This window comes from Rhinolophus sinicus, chromosome 3 (assembly GCF_057876585.1).
Source record: "Rhinolophus sinicus isolate RSI-liver-muscle chromosome 3, RSI-T2T, whole genome shotgun sequence".
Lineage (NCBI taxonomy): Eukaryota > Metazoa > Chordata > Mammalia > Chiroptera > Rhinolophidae > Rhinolophus > Rhinolophus sinicus.
This window is the reverse complement of record NC_142503.1, coordinates 172,555,292-172,579,334: the sequence shown is the minus strand read 5'-3', so window position 1 is coordinate 172,579,334 and position 24,043 is coordinate 172,555,292. Positions and strand designations below refer to the sequence as shown.

The window sequence follows — 24,043 nt, the reverse complement described above, 5'->3', positions numbered from 1 at the left end:
TATGCATTGTTCTCTTAGAGTGCCAAATATTATATGAAAGCATTCTGAAAGAGAGTTGATTTAGTACTAAATGGTAAAAATTTAAGTACTAGGTAACAGAAAATAGAACCATTAATTGAAGGCCTAAGTGTCACAAGGTCTAGAATCTAATTTTGTCTCTATTGCTGAGATGACTCTGAAAAACTATCATTTTTGGGGGCCTCATTATTCTTATTTGTAAAATGAGAACATGTGGACTAGGTCCTTTCCATCTCTAATACTCACTGATTTAAAGCACTTGCAGCTAACTTGGATCCAGTTTAAGTACAAAGATTATCATTTTTAAGTTGACCCAGAAGTCTACCTAAAAATTACTAAGACTGCCCCATCCTAGAAGGCTGGGAAAGCTCAAACCTTTACAATTAATGTCCAGGAAGCACAAAAGCTTTTATCCCCTGTAATTCAAGAGAAGACTGGCAGCTTGCCTTTGGTGCTTTGCCAATTGAGGAGCTGTGACTTGGTGCCTTTACCACTTGTAATCCTTTTTTCTACTATAACTTTATTCCTATTAAGTCCACGGTACCCTAGCAGCTTCCTGAGGGCTGAGGACAAATAAAGTCTCAGTAGGCAAGGAAAACACCAGTAATCTAAGAAGCCAGCAACTGGAGCTTGGAAGAATAAGCATAATATTTAGGACAGCTCATAGTGAAAAAAACTGCTGGGGAAATATAAAATTTTAACAACACAACAACAACAACAACCAATTAAAGCACTAATGGAAATTCACTTACAATATTAAAAGGATGTTCTGAAACAAAAAACATGATTTTTCAAATTTTAAAATTTGAAAGTGAAGGTGAATATAATCCCTGTTGAAAACTCAATCAATGGCCTGGAAGACCAAGTGGTAGAAATATCTCACAGGAATGTACAAAAATACAAAATGATTAAAGTCATGTGGGAAATAATAAGAAACTTGAAGGACAGAGCAAGAGACTGACATTTTACCAGTAGGAATTCCATAAGGAGAAAAATGAACTAAAGGAAGGGGAAAATAGAGGAAAATTTCATTTAATTGAAAAGACAGGCTTGGGGATTGAAAAGATTTACTGAGTTCCAAGGAAGATTGATAAAATATATAAATACCTAAGAATGCCCTGGTAAAATTTTGTAATTTCAAGGATAAAGAGAAAATCTTACAAGCTGTCAGACAGAAAGATTGGATTTACTAATAAATAAAAAATATATTGGCTTTGGACTTCTTAACTACAATGCCAAAAACTATAAAACAGTAGATTAACATCAACATACTTTCAGAAAAAAGGTCTGTAACCCCCAAATCAGACAGCATTCACCCATCAGGATAGAAAAATGATATTTGTGAAAACACAAAGATTCAGATAATAAATCAACAAGTAATGTTCTAGAAAAATGAATCAAATCATAGATCTCAAGAGAGGGGAAGATAAAGAGGAGCGGAAACACTAATGAAACACACACACATTTATAAAACTATTAGCTAAATCTACAATTTAGATAAATAATTAAATAAACCAAGAATTATAATATATGTACTAAATATTGATTTCCCCAGAAGTTGCAGAGACACACTGCAAAAGAAAACTTAATAATAGTCTAGAATTAAGAGCACAATTGTAGCAATCCTACCTAGAAGTGGATGGGGTGGGAGGAGATGGGGTAAGTGAAAGTATTCTAAAGATCTCGCTGGTATAGGGGATGCATGGAAAAAATGGGAATGCCTTGTAGGAGAAATACAGTTAGCACCTTTTTAAAAATGTAAGAGTGGAAAAATGTATATTTGATTATGAGTATCAGAAATTGGAAGGAAAGTATGGGGGTGGGGGTGGGGGTGGCATAACTTCCCAAATAATAAAGAGGTAAAAGGGAACAAGTAGCATCTGGATCGAACCAACAATAGGAAAAAGGACAAGGGAGAGGTAACAAAACTGTATGAAGAGTAACCATAAAGTTTAAGATAAACATAAACATAAAGGAAAATAAATCAAGGGAGTTAGTTATAGCAAACTTCATGGTAAAACAAAATGAACTTTATGCCAGAATCAGGATTACAGTAATTTAAGGCAGATGCAAGATTGAGATTTTTTTTCTTTAAACTCAAATCCCACTTGAATGTCATTACCAAGGGATACACTTAAAGATGAAAGACTGAGAGTAAAAGGTAGGGCAAAAAGACACCAGGAGGCAATGTAAATAAGCAAAAAAGTAGGAGTGGTATATTAATGTCAAAGTGGAATTTGAAGTTAAAAGAACTAAAAAGTATAAAGAGAGGCAACAAACTGTGATCAAATTCAAATTTATAAAAATGATATAATAATATATGACTTTCACAAACAGGGTTTCATTTTATCTAAGCTTCTTGATTGCCCTGCCAAATCCCTGCACATTGCAGGCACTCAATAAATGAGCTGAATGAACCCTGGCCTCTACTCAATCTCACCACAGCAGGTTTGGGAATGAATGATGTACAATGATTATAACTATAATGATATTATGGACAAATAACACTGTCTCTGGATGGAAGAGGAGATACTACTTAACATTTCTATAATCATAAATAGTACTTTCTTTGAAAGGTTGTCACGTATAAGAGGGAGTCAATTTATTTGGTGTTGCGCCAGAGGGCAGAATTAGGACTAATGGAAGAGACGGGGATAAAGACTTCGGCTCAGTGTAATGGAAAAACATCCTTATCATAACAGCCACCCAACAAGAAAATGGGCTGCCTCACGAGGCGAGAGAGATCCTTTTCACTAAAAGCATCACACAAAAACCTAATGGCTAGCTGTTAGACATTTTCTTTAACATTTCCAATGGTGAAAGATTAGACTAGCTAACATCAGAAGTTCTTCCAATTCTAGGATATTGTGATTCTATGGAAATACTGAAAATTATATCAATATAATGACTCTTTTCTCTTCACATATAGACTGAAGCACAGAGGGAGAAACTGATTTGAGCACTGCAATATAATATTCATCTTGTAGAGCATACTTTTCACCCTCTCACTTTTTTTAACATCAGAAACATTCGACTATTTGAGTTGAGTGAAAAAAATACAATCATTTTTTTCTTCCCAAAGCTATGACATTCATCTTTAACCTGGGAGATGACTGCCAGTAATAATGACAACACTCTCTGTAGAGTTCTAACTTAATCAGATGCTAAAGAAGCTTAAACTTAAAAGAAAGGCAAATAAAAGAGGAAGTAGAAGTACATCTCAAAATAAATCTGAGAATGAATGTGGCTTGCTCAAAACTTCATGTACTGATCAGTTTCTGTGAAGGAAGAATATGTCAATGATGTCTTTTGACTGTTACTCTTTTCAGATTTCAGTGGGCTTTGGGGACCCACTTTCAGTTCAGGCTTTTTTGCTTTTCAGAATCTGTATCTGCCTTAAATTACTAGAATCCTGATTCTGGAATATATATATATATATATATATATATATATATATATATTTTTTTTTTTTTTTTTTTGCTTTACCATGAAGTCTACTATAAAATTCAAAACCGAGACAGAGTCTCTACCCAGGTTTAGATTTTATGTATCTCAGACACAGCATTCAGAATGCAAATGCAGTTTTATTTTAAAATATTTACTACAAACACACAGATGGACAACAACTGCTAATTAGTTTCCTGTTGCATCTGTTACACCAACTGTGAGCTGTATCATTTTAAGATGAGTGAAGATGACAGTGAGAGAGTGAGAACAAATTCTGGAATGGAAATTAAGGAATAATGGCAATTGATTATACCAAGATAACAGTAGTTCAGGACATATCCTAACTTCGTCAGAGGTCAAAGATAAATTCCTCAGCTATAAATATTTTCTTGTGTCTACTTCACGTGTGGAATCAGACTACATACTACATATAGCCATCACTCAGTCCTTCTTCAGTCCCACTGGGTATTCAGGCACCATGGAGTCACATCAAGACGGAGAAAGCATGGTCTCTGCCCTTAAGTTCACAGGTAGTGCAGAAAACATATGGCAAAATTTTAGGAAAATGAGTGAAATAAGCAACGGAATTAATATCATTGATTGAATTCAAATATATTAATTAAAGTAAAAATGCATATAAGGAAAAATAATACAAATGTTGAGTGGGGCATAATGATAAAAATTGATTTGGGATAATTCGGAAAGGCTTTCTGGAAAATATTATGTTTTATGGGGGCAGTAAAAAACAATTTGTAAAAGTACAGTAAAACCTGGAGGTTATTCTTAGAAGAATCAATAGCATCAACTCTTAAGGATTAAGAAAGTCAACTGTATAGCCACTAAAAAGGTCTGTCACTGAGAGTGGAAAGAATCTTGTCATTCAACACGTTTGTTAAAGTAGAAAGAATATTTTTGCTTAATCAAAAGAAAATGAGAGACCTCTGCTGATAAATGATCAGAAAGTAAATCTACTATGTTGATTTGAAAAATACTACTTGGCATTTTAAGCAAAGAAAGGGAAGCAGGGAGTTTAGAAAGATGACAAGAACCCATTAAATTCAGACCACATTCTCCCTGATAATTAGAAATTTCCACTTTTAGAACATTAGATAAGCAATAGGACGTTAGGATATGTTTTGTTCACAAATTGTAAGATGTAAGGCACTGGGCTTTGCCCAAACAATCACGGTACTGTTAACTCTATCTTGATAATTCCTGCTAAATGTGTCAGTTTTATAAAAATCCAATTTGCTATCTCAGTGCTTATTCCCCTTCTGTTCATGCTTTAATGTGAAGAGGCAGCTTCACAAATTGGCAGCAGCAGGAGCAGGCAATTCAAATCCAAACACCATTTACGACAGAGCCAAGCAAGCTCAGCATGACTGGAGTACGGCAGGCTTCTGTGATGGCACTTTTCCAGAACGGGAACCCTTTCTTTAATTATGGGAATTTCCCAGCCCTTTAGGCCTTGACAGGCTAGGAGGTCCAAGTCAGCAGTCTGAAAGCTGTATTACCAAGCTGTTTTAAAGCTGGGGTAGAAGTGTGAACAGTTCAATAGTTAAAATCAGTTTCAGGAATGATATAAATTCAATTAATGCTGAATTTTATTTTAAAAAATTTCCCCAAGTGGGTTCTTGTGTATTTGGATCATGATTACTGCTTGTTATTAATATAGTCAAGAGATAAAAGTATAAGATCATCTATTTAAGCCTGAGGGAACAGCTCCCTAACTTCTTAAATTAGAAGCTTTCTAAATCCATTTGGCATTCTGCCCCTGCCCCCATTTTATCTTTTTCTTCAGAAATATAAAATGAATCATCCCAGTTGTAATGCTTTATACTACCTTTTATGAGGATGTGTCTTAGTGACTATGCGATTCTGTGGTCAGTGCTATACTTTCTGGTCTGCTCCTATGGCTAAGGTTTTTGGATTAACTTTAAGGGACCGTGTAAGATTCTTCTGGACAATCACACAGTTGGAAGTTTTAAGTTCAATGGAAAGAGAGGGTGATACAGGACAAGATGGCAGGAGATGTACTCCTACTAAGTGCTATGGAAAGAGAGGGTGATACAGGACAAGATGGCAGGAGATGTACTCCTACTAAGTGCTATGGATCTAGTTACCAAGACACACCTTGTCCTAGATTTCATGGACTTATAGTCTGGTGAGAAAGTAAACACCCTAGTTCAATATGAACAAATTCTTTTTCCACCCTGGTTAGACTACACAAAATAGCAATTTCTCTAAGAAATATTATCAGGAAACTGAGGGAAAAAATGCTAAAACAGAGAACCACATATGTGCCCAAATGAACAATATCTTAACCAAGCCTGGCCACAATTGTCTTGGTTGGCACACATAATTTTCTGTACTTATTTACCTACCAAAATGTCCTCATGTGTCTTAGACTCTTTCCCTACAGCTGGGAAACAGTAGCTTCTGCTTCTTTAGGAGGACAAAAGGCGGCTAACAGGTTATTGCACCAGCATGGGGAAAAGAAAACTAGGACATCTATGGACCCAGACTCAAGGTAGAAATAGGATGAAGCTTAAAGGTAGTCTATCCCTGTAAACTCACACTAATTTGTGCCAATTTGAAACCTCTAGGCTTGACTAGTGTCATATTTAGGCCATACTCAGTATTCACCCCTTTCCTTTCCTGATACTTCCTGGCATTTACTGAGTAGCTACCATGTGCTGGCACTGTTCTAACTGCTGAGAATTAAACCATGAATAACTTGTTTTATATGCCTACCAGCAGTTGAGGACAGCAGTTGTTTTATTTATTATTTATACCCCTCCTATCAACATAACTTTGCATATTGCAGATACTCAACAATGATTATAACATGAATAAAATAAACATTTAAAAACACTCAAATAATTGTGGGTATATGCTAAGATTTAGTTATAAAGATGTTCATCATTTACTTACACTTAGCAAAGTGAACAGAATACATTTAAACCAGTATGGAGGATATTTGGACTTAATAACACACATCTCCTAAATAGGCTGGATCTGGAGGGAACAAGGAGATTAACTGTCCCCTTGCTGTTGATGGCTTTTTCTCCCCTTTCATTTCTCAAAAACCTTATTCTCCCTTCCTTTCTCTTAAAGTAGTGTCAGAGGAAGTTAGATAGTGAATAGGGGAAAGGTAAGATTAGAAGTAGCCATTTGTGAATTGGGGTCATTTGTAAGTTGAATGAATGTAGGTCTGACTACCAAATTATCATATATTTACATTGTGTGCCTGCTCTCTTTTCCTTCTCTTTCTCTCCCTCCCCTCTTCCCCCATAGAAGACACTATGAACTTGATATAAAAAATTATCCAAAGGTAATAAATGCTGCAAAAGCAGCCCCAGCTATTGTGGGAGGAAAAGTAAAGGAAGAGATTATATAAGGAAAGGGGCTTTTCTCTTTATGGAAGGGCGAGTTGTGTATTTTACAGTGAATAAAAACATTATTTAGGAATCTGGAAAGAAAACTTATGATAAAGCATCATGCCATTTTTGCCCACTGTATATCACATAAAGAGCTCCTATTTTGCAACTCAAGTCCTTATAATTAATTTACATATACACAGTCAATATTTAATTCAAAAATTTAAACTAAGTTATCCTCTATGGTTTTTGAAATGTTCACAGCTACTACTTACTTAGGGGTTTAACTTATTTAAATGGATAAAACCTATTTAGTTTATTAACCTTAGTATTAATGAATTATGGGTGCTAACCCCAGTTGAAAGAGCAGCAAGGTAGAACAAAAGGAGAAAGGACCCTGGAGTTAGACAGGCCTGGAGTGGAATTCTTAACTCTGCCTTTACTAGTTGCATGACTCTGAACAGGCTATTTAATTTTTTTGAGCTTCAGTATTATTATCTACAAAATGTGGATGAAAGACTTACATGGCTCTGTTGTTCACTGAAGCTTAAATAAGATAAGCCAGTGAAAGAATGTAGTATAGTGCTACACATATAATATACTGGGTACTCAGTAAAGATTAGTGTCTCTTCCTAGGTAAAGACTGACATGTTTGTAGTGGGGAGGCTGGAGAAAATGGATATGGATTGGGTGCGGAGGAAACAGAGGAGTGGAATAGAACTGAATAATAACTATTTTATTCATTTCTGTAGTACCGAAGACTGGTACAATGCCTGACATAGCATAACCCTTTATAAAAGTTTATTGAATTATTATAGTATGCCTAGCCATATATAATAAAACCTCAATTCTGTCACAGGTATATAATTTGCACCTTAGAAAGATCATATTGGTAGCAGAATAAGGGTGAGTTAAGAGGGGAACAAGACTTGAAGCAGGGAGATGAGCTAAGAAGCTGGCTCATATATTCAGATAAAAAATAAATGGAGCTCCCAACTAAGCAAGGATGGTAAGGATGAAGAGATGGGAATGCAGAAATACTGAGGATGGAAAATCTATAGGCTTTAAATATAGGGGTGAGTGAAAGGTAGGACATATGATGACTTCCATTCAGGCTTCTTCTGGCTTGGGTCACTGCCTAGATGGTGGATGGTGGTAGCAGTCACTGAGATACATAACGAAAGGAAATGGAAGATGGTGGGGAAGGGCAGTGAGAGAGGTGGGAAATGATGAATTTAATTTTGGACATGCTGAGTTTGCAGTGCCTACTAAAATGAAAGAAGATGCACCTTGTATGCAGGTGGATCTAGTCATGGAACTCAAAACAGAGATAAGGTTTGGGAGCCATTAGCATAAGGAATTAGAAGTTCAAGGGTGAGGACACCTACATGGGGACACCTACATTTAGGGTATGAGCATAGGAAGAGGAGCTATAAAAGCCAACAAAGGATAAACTACAAATGATGCATGAAGAAATAGAAATGGTGTATTGCATTTTCATGGTAGAGAGACCTAATAGTTGGGGTTTGCAGGGATTTTATTTGATTAATCACATTGACATTCCTCTGTTTTATTGTTTGTTTTTTTAAATTGTAAATAGTTTATTTGTAACAAGCATTTCCTGCTGCTAAAGACTTATGAGCACCCTGCAACAATCTTCTGTTCTATGTAATAGCTTTCACAGTGTCTTTGATTTAATCTCATTCTTTTTAATTCTACTTGCAAATCTGAGCTCTGGAACTTTCTAAAACAGTTTTATTACTAGACTGTAATTTATAGTACATTTCTAGCAGATGTAATTTCAAGGGCAAGATCTATATGTTTTAGCTTTGTATCTTCAATAGCCCTTGGCTTAAAATTCCTAGGAGATGCATTATTAAATTTACTGTATCCTAGTTACTTTCTGTGATCCATGGATCAGCAGCTTGGCATCCTTGGAAACTTGTAGGAAATGCAAAATCTTGGCCCACCTGATTTGCTGAATCAGAATCATCATTTTAAATAAGATCTCTAGGTGATTTACACAGGTACACAATACTTCCTGACTGAACAATGAATAAACAAATTGTATTGTTCTTATTTCTAGTCCATCTCCAATTTTAGCCCATGTGATATACCTTGGTCAAATTATCTCTCCAACATAATTATTTTTTATGTCAATTCTGCTGGCGGGGAAAAGCTCCAAATATAACTAAATTGGGTAGATCTGCCTGGGTTGCAAAGCCTTTCAAAAAATCTGACCTCAATTTCTAGGGACTTTACCTCCATTATCCTCTTTACCTCCCGTTCTAATCAGTCTGGACTGACCTGAGTGGCTGTTCATTTCTACTTCTTTATTTTATTTTCTGCTTCTTTCTTTCTTTATTTTTTTTGTTTCTATGTTTTCTACTTAACACACTCTTTTTCTAACTATATGAGGTGTGACAATTAAGTTCGCAAACTTGTTGCAATGATGTTGCTAACTTTTTTTAATATCGGAGGGATTATTCATTATGAATTTGTATCAAATGGACAAACAGTTAACCAAGTTTACTATTTGGAAGTGCTGAAAACACTGCGTAAAAAAGTTAGACAAACTGAACTTTTCGCCAACAATTCATGGCTCTTGCCTCACAACAATGCACCAGCTCACACGGCAAGGTCTGTGAGGGAGTTTTTAGCCAGTAAATAAATAACTGTGTTGGAACACCCTCCGTACTCACCTGACCTGGCCCCCAGTGACTTCTTTCTTTACCCGAAGACAAAGGAAATATTGAAAGGAAGACATTTTGATGACATTCAGGACATCAAGTTTAATATGATGACAGCTCTGATGGCCGTTCCAGAAAAAGAGTTCCAAAATTGCTTTGAAGGGTGCACTAGGTGCTGGCATCGGTGCATAGTTTCCCAAGGGGAGTACCTCAAAGGTGACTGTAGTGATATTCAGCAATGAGGTATGGAGCACTTTTTCTAGGATGAGTTCACGAACTTAACTGTCTGATCCTGTATAAACTATTCATCATTCATGTTCTAGCTAAAATTGCACCTTTATAAAACTCTGACCACTCCAGTCAATATGATGCTACTCTTCTGACATATTTATATTTATTATCTTGTCTTCATCATGATAGCAGAGAATTGTGGACTTAAACTTAGGTTCTATTTACACCTCTGCCAGTAACTTGTATAATGCTGGACAAATTCACTTAACATCTCTGGGCTTCAGAATTTGTCTTTTTAAAGGAAAACACTAGGAAACCCAAAGTATTGTTCTCCACACAATGTGAGAAAATATGTGTCAGGGAATGTTATTTTAAGGTACACATAATATTATTTAAAATGAATACTTTTAAAATCTTCACTGTACCCTCTTTTTAAATAAAATGTACAATAAGCAAAAGCAAAATTCAATCCAAGTATGTTACAGAGTCTTACTCTTCAATTTTAACATTGTTAAAATTATGGTTGGTGCTAAGAATAAGAGCTGAGAAGTAGAATCATACAGAACTTAAAAACCAGACTCAGGCCTCTTTTTTTAAAATACAAGAATAGAGCTGTTACTCCCTACTCTCATCTGTCATAGCTGAGTAAAGGGCTCTGTGCTTGCTGACATTCTTGAGCTATTTCTCTCTCTACTTTAAACCCAGGGTAGTTTCTCCCATGACCCTGCTTGTTTCCCTGGAGAGCCTCACATAGAGGCTTCTGTATAACAACATCTGCTTTCTTTAGTAAACGGCTACATAGGAAAGAGAAGAATGAAGAGGGAGGCAACCTTCATAGGCCTGAAGATTAAATGTACCTTGTTTCTTTTGCTAAACTCCCAGCACAGATTTCCATTAGGACAGTTATAAATTCTTTCCTCCCACATTCCACCCTGCGTTCTCACCCATTACTCTGGGCCTCTTCAATAGAGCACTCTAAGACTGAGAAAGTCTAGATTTGCATCAATCATATTTTAAAAAGCTGTTCTCAGTTTCACGTAAGGTATTTCAATCTGAGAAAAGTATATACACTGGAGATTTGTATAGTCTCAGAATTGCCCATATCTTGCTTATAGTTTTGTTGTTCTTTATGTGCTGTTTTCAAGATACATTTGGAATTCCATGTAATGTCTATATTGTTAGGAAATGTCTACCACAAATTAACAGTGTGGGCCCCAGACAATTAAATATTAGCATATCAACATGAGCCTTTCAATGGTGTTTGGCCTTTATAGTAAGGTAATGGCAGCATATATAGCAGTTTATAAAGTAACCTTTTTTTTTTAATATACAAAAATACAACAAGAGGAGAAAACGAAAAGAATTACACTCCAGAACAGTTTACAGTTAAAAATGACAAAGAAGAAAAAAAAGAAGTTCCTTTTATTTTATACTAGTCTTTAGGGCTCTTTGATGCACTTGGAGGCCAGGCTAGACAGTGGTGGGTAGGAAACAAACCCTGAACAATCTACTGAGTTTGTTTTCTAGAGTTTCAAGCCTGCTCCATGTTTTTGGAACTCTTGGATTTATCCTATCTCTTCTCAGAAGTTAACTTTTGTCTTCTTTAAAGGTGTATCTGCATCAGCATAGTTTTTAGGTGCTTGAAGTTTAATTTGGACCTGGTCAGGTCCAAATTAAAATATTATTCCCCCTCTTTTATCTTCAGTGGGTTCTTTCTACTTCCTTATCTGGGCTAGGAAGCCTAAGTCAGGGTGATATCAGGTAACCTGTGACACTGGCTTCACTAGCATTGGTTCTATGTTGGCTGGTTACTTAGCTTTGGACTTCTCAAGAACTAAACATTCAGGTAAATACAAGTGGTGAAGAATTTAAAAACAATGACGTTTGAAAATATGTCTAACAGCCTCTACTCTAATGTACTCAAAGAAAGAAAAAAAGTCAGGAGGAAAGAAGAGAACTTTAAAAGGTGAGATGACATAAAAGCCACTACCTTTCAGGGTACTGGCGAGATGCTGTGTCCAAGTTTTGGACTGTGTTATGTCCAGTTTGAGCCTAAGCTGGGGTTAACAGTGTGAGAGCATACCTGGTGAATGGGAGGGCAGAGCCTGTCCTGGGAAAGCACTCATCTTAAGGGAAGAAAGGTCAAGGTATAATGAGCTTTACTCAGCGACAAATGAGAAGGGAGATTATGGGTGACAGATACATCACATTATCCACCGTGTTATCAGATTTGTCTCCACCAGGCCGATGTTTCTGTATCACTAAAAGCAGGCACACCTCTGGTGAATTGGAAATCGTGCCTGGAGAAAGATGTCTGAGCAGCGGTGTGACATGGAGTGGGATTCTCAGAAAGAGCAGACTTGCTTTTGATCACATGTGAGACACAGCTGCAGATTCACAGAAATACTTGGGGAATTTAGCAGAGGGTTGTGCTAGTTTAGTAAATATGCTCTTAGAAATGGGCAATTATAGTCAATGAACTTCCCTCTGAACTTACAAGTGGGTGAAGCCTGGAGAAACAGGTTATAAGGACACAAAAATAAATACAGAAGTCCTGGAAAACAATTGTACTTAATCTTCAAGAATCAGTCAGTGCTGATTGGGCTGATTAATGCTGATGTGACATTCTCTCTTACTTATTCTTCTCACCCACGTCTTCCCTGGTTGTCTTGAAATAAGTAAAAGTGTGAATAGGAATAGAACACCATTGCCATTAGTTGCAGTAGGATAAAGCCAACAGTATAAAAAAGATCCCTGTAAACGTAACATATCCATAGGAGACAAAAATACTTCTCATGTTGTAATAGGCATTCCAGAAAAATGTCTGTCCCTAAAGAACATAGATATCTCCAAAATTCTGTGGCTTCTGAAGAATAAAATAAGTGAAAATTATGGTATTTAATTTCTGTCTATTTAACAACAATCCCACCTGGTTAGTATTCTACAAATTCGTATTTGTACAATAACAACTTCAAAATAAAATCCAGTACTTACTTATCTCCCACAATTCCCAAGTTGATTGTGGGGTAACCATGTTCCTGAATTGTGGCTAAGAGGGTTGAACGATTGCTGTCTCGAATCTTTCCTGGTAAGAGGTCATCTTCAGGATTTAGCAGCTACAAAGCCAAAAAAAAAAAAAAAAACCACCACAAATTATTCTCTTAGAATAATGTTGTCTATTGTTAATGGAAAAAAAAATAGATCTAGGAAACAGAGTTTAGCATATCTAGCAACTACAAGAGTATTTGGCATGTAGAAGATATATGCTCAAAGGGTCTTTGAATAAATACTGAAAGTATCAGAGAATGAGAAAATGGTCCTCCAGCAATTAAAATGTTTACTAAACAGCAGGCCAAATATCACACCAGCTTTGGTTACGATTTGACAATAGTTCTCTGGAGATGCTGGCCTTCCCAGGGCTTGCTTACTGGGGCAAACTAAATAAAACAACTTTGATTTTAACTCCTAATATTATTTTCCAATTTGCCTTTCATTGAGAATATCTGAGGTAGAGACTACTTGTATGTGACATAATATTTTCAGATCTGAAGAGAACGATTATTTATCTTTTCTTTGAAGCTTTTGATCTCTTTTCTGGAGTGGAATCAACAGTACCTAAGAAGTTAAACTTATCTGAAGGAGAAGGAGATAGACATCTTGTCTCTTTATTAGCAAACTTAAACAAGTGATACTTAACTACACATACCCACAGTTCCATGACTCTGAATTGAATCACCCTTTAGAGATTTTATATCTACTATTTTATGTCAATGAAGAAAATTATAAGAAGTTTATTATTCTATGTTAGGATGTTCCAATGAGGCAGTGTGGTATAGTAGGAAGAGCTTGGGATTCAGACAAGGTTCAAAGTCAAGTTGCCAAACACGCCATACCTTAATTTTCTCATTTATAACTACCTTGAAATGTAGTTGTTAGGATTGATTGAGATAATGAATACTCAATTAATATAAATGTACAATAAATGAGATTCTCTTTGCTTTCTTTATGATATATGATATTGAAAGAACATCTGTTTTCCTGTCAATTGTTCTCATATTGTTACTCCTAGATGCTAGTACAGATGGAATTAGTTTATAATGTGAACACTGATTTAATTAGATTATAAAATATTTAAGAGTAGGGGGTCCTTAACACACACACACACAGTATACAACTGTAATTTATATATTAATTTTAAGATGTACTTTGATTTCAGAAACACTATAAAACAAAAAATGTGCATCTTTGAAGTGACAAATTCTGGAATATTATCTTAGGGGGTTGAAGGCAAGCCTGCACATTTTAGATGCTTCCTCTGTTAATACCCAGGACTTCATATCTCAGTTCTCCCAAACAATAACCTCTAATCCCTTCGGTTTTCCTTCTGACTTATTAGCCATACCATGTGTCCTTACCCTTGGCTTTATGTTAGAAAAGTAGCAGCTTTGCAACCAACTGTCTGTCCCCTTAAAATAGCTGGAGAAAAACTGATTGTCTTATTCAGTGTCATCTGGGAGTCTTCCCTTCAGATACTGTGCTAATTTAACTTAATCAGATGCCATGTGACATTGCAACCCACTTTCATCCTTAGTCACTGGCAGAGCTTTGAAAATTGCTATTGCAGTGTTAATATAGATTAATTTTCTGATCTTAATTAACACATGGTTATTGAAGTCATTATAATTTTATAAAGGTCAAGGCTTGCAGCTCTTTAACTTCATTAATTAGACAACTTGTTTCAGAAAGAAAACTGTGAGTTATATAATTTTTTTCCTCCCACAAAAGGGTACCCAACAGCAACTAAGTAAGTGTCCTCTATTATTACAGTGTTGTCTTTGCCATTCATGCTCCTCTCTGCTATTTTGCTGTAAGTTCCAGAAATTACAGAATAATTAGAGATCATTGGAAAATCAGTTATTTGTCTGTAAAACTGACATAATAAAATAATAGCTATTTAAATGAGGGTATGGGATTTATAGTGCATTTTAAGTATTTTAAAGAAAGCATACAGAATTGAAGGATGACTATAAGGCTGAATATACTAGAATAAATCACAATATTTCCCTTTAAAACTGATCTTATTTTCTGGTATATGATCCTTCTGGTCATCTCTAGAATGATGTCTGAAACACTATAGTTAAAACACAAAAGAAAAAAACAATACGAAGTAAGACAAAACATAACCCATTATCTCTATACCTTGTTACTTTCTTATTTACCACATATTAAATTTCAATTTCCTGTTTCTGTTACTGTCAATAATACCACTGTCTTCCCAGCTTTCAAACATTTAACCTTTGGTACTTTTTTTTTTTCCTTTGTAGTCCACCATCTTCCCAAAGGTTTCAATCATTAAGAACATCCTAATTCATCTTCTCCTTGATCCAGTGTTTTCATTCACTCTCTTGCCTATGGCCCCCAACCCCAATTTTAGGCATTCAATATGTCCGAATTTTTGGGAAAGCCATATCTTGCCTACAAACTCTTTCCTTCTGATAAATAACACAGAAATACCAACTTGCCAAACTGTACTATTACTTGCATAACAGATAAAATGTACCAAACCATGACATATAACTCAAACTATCTTAAGTCAAATTGCATTAACACAAGCTTGTTCAGAACTATATGCTTCAAGATAAGACCATGGACAAATGGAGACCATGGTAACTCGACCTGGACTCATTTGCTCCAAAGATAAGACTTACTTTCAGCAATTCATCTATTTTACAGAATATGAGCAGTCTCTGCATAGATCTTACTTACTAACTTCTACCTTATAGCCACCCCACCATCAACTCCAGTCCTCAAAATCCTGTAAGTATCCTTCTGTAACTTGCCCCTTTTGAGACACTACTGAGACTCTGTCAAGGTGATGCTCTCCCTTGCTCAGAAACTTTCATATATCCAGCTTTGTATAATCAACAGGTTTCCCTGGTTGTCCTTCCAGTAGGATTTTGATAGTCACGGAGGTCCCGCCAAGACTCAGGCAAGACCACGTGCCACCAGTATTTTCACACTGGTTATATTGCACTTCACTGAGGTCTCCTGAGCTTCTTTTCTTGGGGGATTCTTTGTCTATGATACTAAGTCCAGCACTTATGTTAAGCTCTGATCCTTTGTTGTTGAGCTCCCAAAGCTACCTGACATTTATTTTGTGTGTTGTAAGAGTCCCAGACTTTTTGGTTGTCTGATCGAATTTGTACTAAATTTTGTTTTCCTTGGTGAAGGTGTGCTAAAGCATTGATTTGATACTAACCTTCTTGTTTGTCAATTGGCGACATTGTTGTGTGTCTAAGAATTTTTCTTTGTTTGTTCATGTTTGAGAAATTGGCTTTGGGAGAGATATTCTGCCTACCCTTTCTGGCCTGCTGATTTTTAGAGTTAGCTGTTAGGGGGTTCACCTTAGTATTAAGGCCTTTAGACATAATACATAAGCAACATTTTCCCTTTTGACTGACCTTTAGCTAATGAATCCATGGATTCATTTAATAATAAACTTGTGCTACCGCTTGGCATAACTCTGGCTTCTATTTTATCTTTCTTGCATGTATATTTTAAAAAAGCATAATTTTATCAAGGACAATTTGGAATTGCAATGGTCATTTTGGAGTCTTTTTGACATGACCCAAATATTCACTTGAAAGAACTTTTAGAACAAAAGAGGAATACAATTCTGAATACTCAATGATGAGCATTTCTATTGTTATGCAAAGCTTCAAAATGAAATTTAAATAAAATATAAAAAATTTAAAAGTTCTTTTGTTAAACCCTCATGAGGAGGCTCTCTGTCTTGTTCTCTAAAAGAGAAATCACTTAGTTTATTTTAGGAGACCTCCCACTTTATTTCTGCTCCTCAAAGATTTAATCGTATGTCCTGATGGAATTGTCAGAGTGCCTAAGACTGGTTGTAATTACTTACTTTCTCTTTCTTTTATGTATTGAGATGGGTTTGTCTGCATTTAAGACTGTTGTCCTCTTTGCAAAGGGAAGATCATGAGACCCTCTTTGCAAAGAGGACAACTGTGGTCAATAACCCTTTCCATATCCATTACAAACAGCTCCCTTATATATCCTTAAATTTTTTCTCCCTCTTCTGGAAAACTTAATTTATTAATTGATTAAAAACCAATTCTGGTCATCATGAATACATGTTAGAAATACCGAAATAGTCCAGACAAACAGATCTAACACAAACAGAGGGGAGAAAAGTCAGATTATAAGCTCTAATGGAACATGTTCCTATTCTTAACGGTTTTTAATTGAATTCTGGAAAAAAGTTTTAATTGCGAGTTAAACTAATTGCTTTGGTTAGTGGGTTATAAGAAAAAAAACGTATTTTCAGAGTTTTTAAACATAATTTAAGTAGTCTTTAAGAATGTGGTTTACAAAGGTTTACAAATTGTATTTGAAAAAAGTCCACATTTTGTTTTTATTATGATTACTCTTTGTACAAATTAGAATCATTTAATAATTTTGGTTTCAAAACTGTCCAGTGTTTTCTTCCTGACTTTACCACCATGTAAGAAAATTATACTAGAACAATATTGTAGTTATGCAAGTTTTTGGTTTATTCTCTCATTAAATAAATCAAATTCATACAGACAGAAAGTAGAATGGTGGTTGCCAGGGGCTGGAGGGAGGGGGAAATGGGGAGCTGTTATTTAATGAGTATAGAATTTCAGTTTTACAAGATGAAAATAGTTCTGGAGATTGGTTGCACAACAATGTGAATGCACTTAATACTGCTGAACTGTATACCTAAAAATGATTAAGATGGTAAATTTTATGTTATGTGTATTTTACCACAACTAAAAATAAAAAATTGCCGATTTCCTTCACCAGGTTATTATTACTTCAAATATGTTCTCGATCCCTTGCTCCCTCTCTTCACCTTCTGGTATTCCTATGATGTACATGTTGCGTTTGATGTTATCCCACAGATCTCTTAAACCATTTTTATTGTTTTTTATTCTGTTTTCTTTTTTTGTTCCACTTGGGTGATCGGTGCTTACTTGTCTTCTAAATTGCTGATTCGATCCTCTGCCTTATCTAACCTGCTGGTAATTCCTTCAAGTGTGTTCTTTATTTCAGTTATTGTATTTTTCAGTTCTAACTGGTTGGTTGTTTATTCTGATTTATCTAGCCATCTTTATGTCGTCACTAAGCTCCTTAAACATTCTTATCGTCAGTGTTCTGAACTCTGTCTCTGATAGGTTGATTACCTCTATTTCATTTGGTTCCAATTCTGGAGGTTTCTTCTGTTCTTTTATTTGGGACATGTTTCTTTATTTCCCCATTCTGGCTGACTCTCTGCTTGCTTCAATGTATTAGGTAGATCCCCTAGGGTTCTTGGTCTTTGCTGAGTGATCTTACGCAGTATGTGTCCTTTATATTTGACTTGCACCACTTCCCTAATTTTCCTGTGCGTGTGCTCCAAAGGTGACCCTTGTGTTGTGTGTATTCTCCTGTTAAAGTTCAGCTTTAATTGCTTTTGGCTTGTCAGTAGGTGGGATTGATTCCCAGGCTGACTAGCTATGAGAATTAGCTCTGCTCACAATGTATCAGCTGCTGCATGAGGGTTGACCCCTCAGATGAGGCTTGGGCCCTATGGGTTCTTGTGCCTGTAGAGAATTCCCTCTGGGTATGTCACTTGTACGTCAAAGCCGGTAATGCTCTGGTTTGGTCTGGTGTTGGCCTCTGGGTGTGTTGAATCTTGTGCCAATTGGGCTGGGCCCCAGTATAGGGCAATTTCAGAACAAAACAAATCAATAAGTACAACAACAACAACAAAGAAAAAACCAAATACACTCACATGTAAAAACAACCAATAACCGATATGCAACACAGGCAAAAATATCAAAAAAAAAAATTAGTACAGAAAAATGGAAAGAGGGAGGAAAAGTAGGGCAAGGAAAAGAAAAAAGAAAAGACGAGAGAAAGGGGAAAATGTATATATATATATATATATATATATATATATATATATATATATATATGCATATATGTATATATATATGTGTGCGTGTGTGTGTATACACACACACACACACACACACTAAATATGATAGTAATACTGAAAAAAAAAAAAGGCAGCTCCAGCCTTGACTTAAGCTTACCAAGCTATCTCCAGGTTGTTTCTGCTGTACAAAGACTCCTCTGCATCTTGTGGAGGCAGAACCAGCCACCTGGCGCCCAGTGTGACCCTGGCACTGCAGTTCTAGATGAGTGGGGCTATGGGGTGTGGTTGGTAGTTTGTACAAAGTCAGTGCAGTTTCTGCTCTTGCCTGCACATATGCGCACTGAGAGCACCACTTATCTTATTAGGGAAACCACTTCAGGGACAGTATAGATGCCTGATTACTGCTCTGTACACTTGAAGCTGAAGCTGAACAATAATTAATGTCAACTATAATTTTATATATATATTCCCAAGAAGTGGAGTACAGATAAGGACTAAGAGTGGAAATGTAATGGCTGTATGCGATGTCAGAGGGGTAGTAGATTGGGGGAGGAAGGTTATTTTGTGAGGGGTATAAATGCCTAACTATGACGTACATTGTTTTATACACCTGAAATTAATAAAAAAAAGAGTAAAAAATTGTTTTAGAATGTCACTGATGATCTTGGCAAAACAGTTTCAAGGAACAGTGATGCCTTCATAAAAAGAGGCAAGTTAGGAAGAACGTATTCCACTCTTCTTGGTAGGAAGGGAAAGATGGTGAGTGAGATTAGGTAATTGTGGGACATTGGGTAGAAATATCCAAAGGAAGCAGAAAATGAAGGCTTGAACTTACAGAAGACATCAAACTGGGGCTACAGATATGGGAAATTACCTGAATATATTTGACATGAGAGAAAAACTCCAAGGGAGAATTTAGAGAGTGGAGGACACAGCAGAGAACAGAATCTTGGGGGAATACTCCATTTATGGAATGGGAGAAAGATAAAGAAAATAGAAGGAGAAAAAGAAGTAATAGAGCATAAAGAGAGAACAGTCACAGAACACAAGGAAAGAGTTTCCAGGTGGTGGGTGATGGAAGTCACTGATGTTAAATGGTAGAGACAAGTTAAGAAGGACGACTATCAGAGCAGAATTTGGAGATTAGAAGGTTATTAGTGTTCTCAGGTAAGCAGTTTCTGCACTAATCGTATCTACGAGGTTTAAGAGACAGTGGATAGTGAGGCAGGAAAGGCAGTGGGTACAGACCTCTCTTTCAACAAATCTAGTAGTGAATAGGAAGGGAATAGTGCAGTAGCTCAAGGAAGCAACAGAGTGTTTGAGTATAGGTTTTTTCACGACAGTGGTAATCTTTCTTTGTATACTTGGATGTGGAAGGGAGGCGAGCCAGTAGAGAGAACAATCAAAGACATAGAAGACACAGCAAATAATTTAGAAACCAAAGTTCTGAAGAAAGTGAGAAAGAATGGGCTTAAAGGTACACGTAGAAAGAAGTACCTTTTCATTGTAGATTGGAGGAAAGGAAGCTAGCTAAAGGAATGGGAAAAATTTTGAGGTAAAGAGAAGGGAAGATGATGGAACCCTCACTTAGTTCATTTTGACAAATATTTTTTAGCTTCATTTTTTCCATAAAGGTGGTGAGGTCATCTTCCAAGAGTGAGAAAGCAGGGCTACTACTGAGGTTTAAAAAGGGTGTAGAATGTATGAATGAACTATCCACTGCAGGAATGCGCTACGACATCAAATAGACAGTTACATCAGAATTCCCGAGCAACTTTAAGTGCCAGGTTGACAATGAATGGCAGAAATTTGTAGTGGGCCAGGTTCTATGAATGTTTTCAGTAATGTTTTTCTGAGTGGGAGCAAAAAATGGAGGTGTAGGATGGAGTCATTCAGTTTTGGTATTAGCATGTGAGTAAAGGAACAGATGAAATAAGTGAAACTATCTGAAGTGTTAGTGAGGGTAACTTTAAAATGGTGAGCCACGGTCTTTCATCTGGACACAAAGTACGATATGGCTAGAAGGAAGTAATGGACTATCTAACCTGACAGATTTCAGAGGCTGCCATTGAAAAACCGGAGAAATGAAATTTAAGAAAGCTCTAGTGGGAAGCATTGTGGCATAGTGGGAAAAAAATCATATAGCCAAAACACTTAGATATGAAACCAGGCTATATCACTTACACAAAATATATGTCAGGCTAGTTGCTTTGTATTTGAGTGTCAATTTTCTCTTACGTAAAATGAAGCGTAATTATACTAACCTCAGAGTGTTGCTTTAATCACAAACACATAGCACTACAGGGCATAGTAGGCACTCAGCTTCCCATTCGTTCTCTTATTAGTGCGGATAAAGATTTTAAAAATTCTAGTTTTATAACAGCAGCTTCTTATAGAAGGCCCCAAAGAATATTACAGGAAGACTGTAGACAGATTTTATGCATCTAAAGTTCAAACTTGTTTGAACAGGCCTCTGCTATTGACAGTGGCCAAGATAATTTTTATATATATATAAAAAAAGGAACACAACAAGCAAAGACACGGTGGAGATAAATACACTCAATTCTCTCTCTCTCTCTCTCTCCTCTCTTCTCTCTCTCTCTGCCTTTCCCCCTTTTCTTTTCTACATATAGAAGCCAGAGTAAACATTGTCATATTCCATGTTGTTTCCCTTCCTCAAAACGGGCTATTTAGAATAAAATGGTCTTGCTTCTGTTACGGCTCCACATCATCTCCTTTCACTTTGCTTCTTTCCGTCTGCACTCAGCCATCCTGACCTCCTTGCTGCTCCTCGAACAGGACAAGCATGCACCCTACCTCAGGGCTTTTCTGTTCCTTGTTCCTGCTGTATGGAACATGATTCCCTTCACATGACATACACCCTCAATGCCTTCTGATTTCCACTCTAATTTCACCTCATCAGTGAGATCTGATTATACTATACCAAATAGAAGACTATTAATCAGGTCCAGACAGGAAAACCAAAACTCCTCTAGGTGTTTCAAATGGAGGGGTGTGGGAGAAAGGAAGATTTAACACAGGGAATTGGTTACAAATGTGTTGGGAGGGTTGGAGAAACAAAAGGAGAAAAGTGTGTTACCAAAGCTCTGCAATGGCAGGAAATCCCCATCATCCCCATCCCTGGGGCTGTTGGGGGAAAGATGTTACTGAGAGTAAGGAGCTTATACTTCTGGTAATTTCCTTCTGCTTTCTAATATCATGTTAATGCATACCCATGGCAAAACCTAACTGGACTACAGCTGGAAAGACAGCCTGGAAAATCATTTTCAGGCTTTTAGCCTTACTATTTAGGGGAGAGTATAAAAGGGCTGATGTGGGGTAAGTTTCAACAGATAACAAGTGGCATATACTTCTTCTACCACCACTCTTTATCATCTGACCCTTCTTTATTTTTCTTTATATCATTTATCACTTTTTGTTTATTGACTACCTCCTTGAGGCCCCTCCCCGACCCCGTTAAAATATAAATTCAGAGCAGTGAATTTGTCTGTCTAGCTTGCTGCTATATTCCCAGTAGTCAGAATAGCACCTTGCATCAGTATGGTAGTATAATAAGTGAGAAGGGATGGTAGGAGTGGTCTCCTCCAGTAGAGAGGAGAATTTTATCACTGACATTGTTTAGAATTGCCAGTGCATGGTGATAATAAAAAGCAGAATGACCTGTAGTCAGTTTTATTATTGTTTTCTAATTTTTTACAGATAATGCGTCATCTTATGTGAGGGTAAAAGATGAACAAAACCTTTGTTCATCTCTAAGGACAAATGTGACCTTGGGTTAACTTTCTAGCACTGTTCCCCTGGAAATTTGATAAAGATGAAATGCCAGGTTTTTATTAGGCAACATTTCTTATGGTAAAAATGATCTCTGATTGGTAACCTTGCATATGAACAGAAAGGAACTATAAATACATAGTGGAAAGCCATAGCTTTGGGCTTCCATGAATGTGGTAACACTTGTAACTGGGCGTTTCCCTTGTGGGCACCCTGGAAGCTGCCTAAGACTTACAAAAAGTACTGATTTTTATGTACAACATGGGTCTTCTAAGTTGGTGGCTCCCATACTCTTCTAGTATAATTACTCCCTTGCACCTGAATGCCATTTGAAGAACAAAGAAAATACTCTTGGATGGCTGTGTGGACTGTTAAGAAGACGAGTCCCACTGAAGAAGAAACCCTGATGCTGCCCTGCTTGATGCTGAGTTTTTTGTTCAATATCTTTCTAAGTCTACTGGTTCACAATGTAGTGTATTTACATCGTATTAAGTCTGATGTTTAGATAAGAGAACCCCTGGTGGGCATTTCAACATGTAATAGACACTCAAATATTTATTGAACAATTGCATAACATTGGAAGCCTATCCCTACAATTATGTACAATTACTGGACAGTATTAACTAAATTTTAACACATACAGTTTCTTGAAATCAGCAAATGTCTACATCAGCTATACTGTATTAGTTGTAGCCTATAACTAACTGTACCTCCCCAATTTTGAAATAATTCCTTCATCCTGAACAAGCTTACATGGTCACAAAATACGGGGCAGGTTTTAAATATAACATACATAGACATGTTGTATGACATTCTTTGAGTTGCCTCAGGCCACTCTTCTGCTTACAATATACCACACTGGATTCAAGAAGTGGACACATGTGAAGCCATATATATTAGGGGAAATCAGAACTAATACTCAAGGAGAACTGTGCTATGACTAAAATACAGACTTGTCACATTAATAGACAGGTGTAATTTCTTTTGGTTTCTCTGAAAATAAATGCATGACTTTTTTCTATTGTCCTCTGGCTATCTGAGGATCTCAAGCCTTCAGGAGAGATACTACATTTTATTTATCTCTTCTATCCCCAGTTTCCAGTATAGTGCCACGCATAGAGGTACCCAATAAACATTTGCTGAACTAAACTATATGATCAAAGAAAATCATAATAATCACTAACTTTGGATGGAAGTAGGGGAGGAATGTTGAGCTATACCGAACTAGAGATTATACAATTTAGAAGCACCATTCCCTTGGAAAACTATGGTAATACAGCAGGCTACAGAAAGTAGGGGAAGGGAGTCATACAGAATCTATCAAAGCCTCTCCAACGATTACGAAGTCTATGAGGGCAGGGAACTAGGACTACACATTCTTTCTTAGATTCCACAATGTAAATACTACCTCTATTCTCACCCCATCACTTTTCCCTACCACTAGTAAATAGCTTTAATGAAGAGTATAAAAAATAGTACGAATGTACTCAGGGGGATAACACAATATTAGCCCAGCCCTACAA

The 24,043-nt window shown here is 36.5% G+C and overlaps 1 protein-coding gene across 33 annotated transcripts in view; it reads right to left on the bottom strand.

Moving 5' to 3' along the window:
• The window catches only part of GPHN (gephyrin), a 431,232-nt gene that overhangs the window by 37,654 nt on the left and 369,535 nt on the right, over positions 1-24,043 (bottom strand). For all 33 annotated transcript variants that reach the window (XM_074327330.2, XM_074327331.2, XM_074327333.2 and 30 more), the window contains one exon: positions 12,761-12,882. In XM_074327330.2, the coding sequence (XP_074183431.1) occupies positions 12,761-12,882 (122 nt within the window). The remainder of the gene's footprint in view (positions 1-12,760; positions 12,883-24,043) is intronic.